General features: G+C 30.8%; 1 protein-coding gene across 1 annotated transcript; it reads right to left on the minus strand.

Annotated features, from left to right (window-relative positions):
- Positions 1–1,412, minus strand: LOC107882244 (piggyBac transposable element-derived protein 4-like). The gene is made up of 4 exons (XM_016800322.1): positions 1,286–1,412; positions 979–1,216; positions 761–907; positions 1–688 (listed from the first exon to the last, which is right to left on the minus strand). Exons 1-4 carry the CDS (start codon positions 1,410–1,412, stop codon positions 1–3), a joined length of 1,200 nt encoding a protein of 399 aa, XP_016655811.1.
- Between the last annotated feature and the right edge of the window lie 695 nt (positions 1,413–2,107).

Here is a 2,107-nt window from a genome sequence, read left to right on the forward strand (position 1 = left end):
TTACTTCTGGACGTTCAACTGTATCATATTTTTTTGATTTTTTATCCCACCGTGTTCGACATTGTCTACATTTCCAGATGCAATAAAATTTGATGCAATGTGAACCGATTTACTGTCATACCATTTTAACAGTGCGATAGTATTTTCGTCATTGCGAATTTCATGTGTTGCCCCTTTCCCTATGGAAGCAAGCACTTTATCGTTCAAAAACGGGGGCTTTGAAAATCTATCCACTCGTATGGTTGATGCTGCAAATATTTTCCGTTGCAACAATACTTCGAACAAATTATAACTAGCAAAATAATTATCGAAGAATAAAAAGTGCTTATTTTCTTCGATATGTTCTGTTAGTTGTAGAACAACTGAAGCGCCTAAACCAAATTTATTTTTAAATCGAGGACAAAATTCGGTCTCGCTGCCTTGATAGATAATAAAATCATAAATTACGCCACTGGCGCCACACAACATGAAAATTTTAATGCCCCACGGATTTGGTTTTCCCTTGCAATATTGTTTCACATTTAAATGGCCAGTGAATGGAACAATCTGTTCATCGATTGATAGGTTACGCTCTTTTACTAGTTCTCTACATCTTTTTAGAATGCAATCAAACATGGGACGAACTTTTACAAATCGATCTTTATTACCAGTTGGAATTTTCATGTTATCTATAACGTGAAAATTAGACCTAAGAGAATAAAAACGATTTCTTGACATATTATTGATAAAAACGTTTATTCCGATAAATGTATCCCAGTACATCGAAATTCTAGCAAAACGTAAACAACCAGTCAGTATATGTAACGCAATAAAAGTTCGTATCTCATATTTATCGGTATTTTTTTTCCACGAGAACGTATTTTGATGTGCATACATGTTTGTAAATAATGCCATAGTTTCAAAATCACTATCGGAAAAATAACGATTGAAATAATGTAATGGTGAAGGAATGTCAATGTATAATATGGTAAATCTTGCATAATATCGTCTATTGAAAGTTTTGGAGGGACGAAAGGTTGTGAGACCCATTTTATTTCATTTTTTGCAGTAACATCCATTCGTAAAATCTTATCAAAATAGTTCAATACCTGATGTGTATAGTTAAGATTTAAATCAACCTCGGCATTTGGCTCATCATTGGTTTCATTTTCAAAAAATGTTTCAGTCGCATTAAACTCCGCAAGTAGTGTTTCCAAAACTTCATTCGGAAATTGTCCTAATAAATTGTATACATTATTATTATAATATTTTATGGCTATAAAATAAGTTGAGTTGTATTTTGTACCTTCTTCGTTCATCTGGTGTAATTCATTTGGGGCTTGTTCATCATCACTGTCGTCTAACGTATCTAACTCAGAATTGTAACCATCCAGCAGTTCATAAATCTCTTGAGGTTTTAATTTATTAGCCATAATTACGATTAAAAATAAACAATAGAATAATTAATTTTACAAAATACTGTGGACGATAACGTTCCTCGACGACACACACGGTATAAATAAAAAAGTTTTGAATAATAAATATCAACAGATAAAATTATAAATGTGTTTGTGTGTAAAAAAAAAAATATCAACATCGATAATATTTTTTTCTGTGAAGATATGTAAAAAATATTAGGAGAGATATTTCTAAAAATAAATTAAAAATAATATTAATATTGAACCATTTGAATCATATGGTAATAATATGAATACTTTGTATCGGTAGTGTAATAATTTAAATCGACTACCCGTGGGCATTTCAATACCCACCAACTGTTTGACTTGCACCCGCACCATCTAGTGGTCCGACTTTTCCGATTTTTATTTCATTTTACTGTCAAGATACTACTTTATCACTACGAATTATTTTGACGCCATACTATCTCTTAGCTTAGTGCCAAATTACATCCAAAGATGTATTGTCAGAGAAAACATAAAAACAAGAAAAACTTGCATTTTATTTTTACGTTTTAAATTTTAAATTATATATTGTTGAAAATTAACAGTATCAATTAAACTTATATTCTAAATATATACGTTTCGCTACAATATTTTTCAAACTCCAGGTTTTTATCATTATTAACTTTGCCGTTATCACACTTCTAATTGTATGTACCTTGGAGTAC

This window comes from Acyrthosiphon pisum, unplaced genomic scaffold (assembly GCF_005508785.2).
Source record: "Acyrthosiphon pisum isolate AL4f unplaced genomic scaffold, pea_aphid_22Mar2018_4r6ur Scaffold_20837;HRSCAF=22278, whole genome shotgun sequence".
In the NCBI taxonomy this organism is placed as follows: domain Eukaryota; kingdom Metazoa; phylum Arthropoda; class Insecta; order Hemiptera; family Aphididae; genus Acyrthosiphon; species Acyrthosiphon pisum.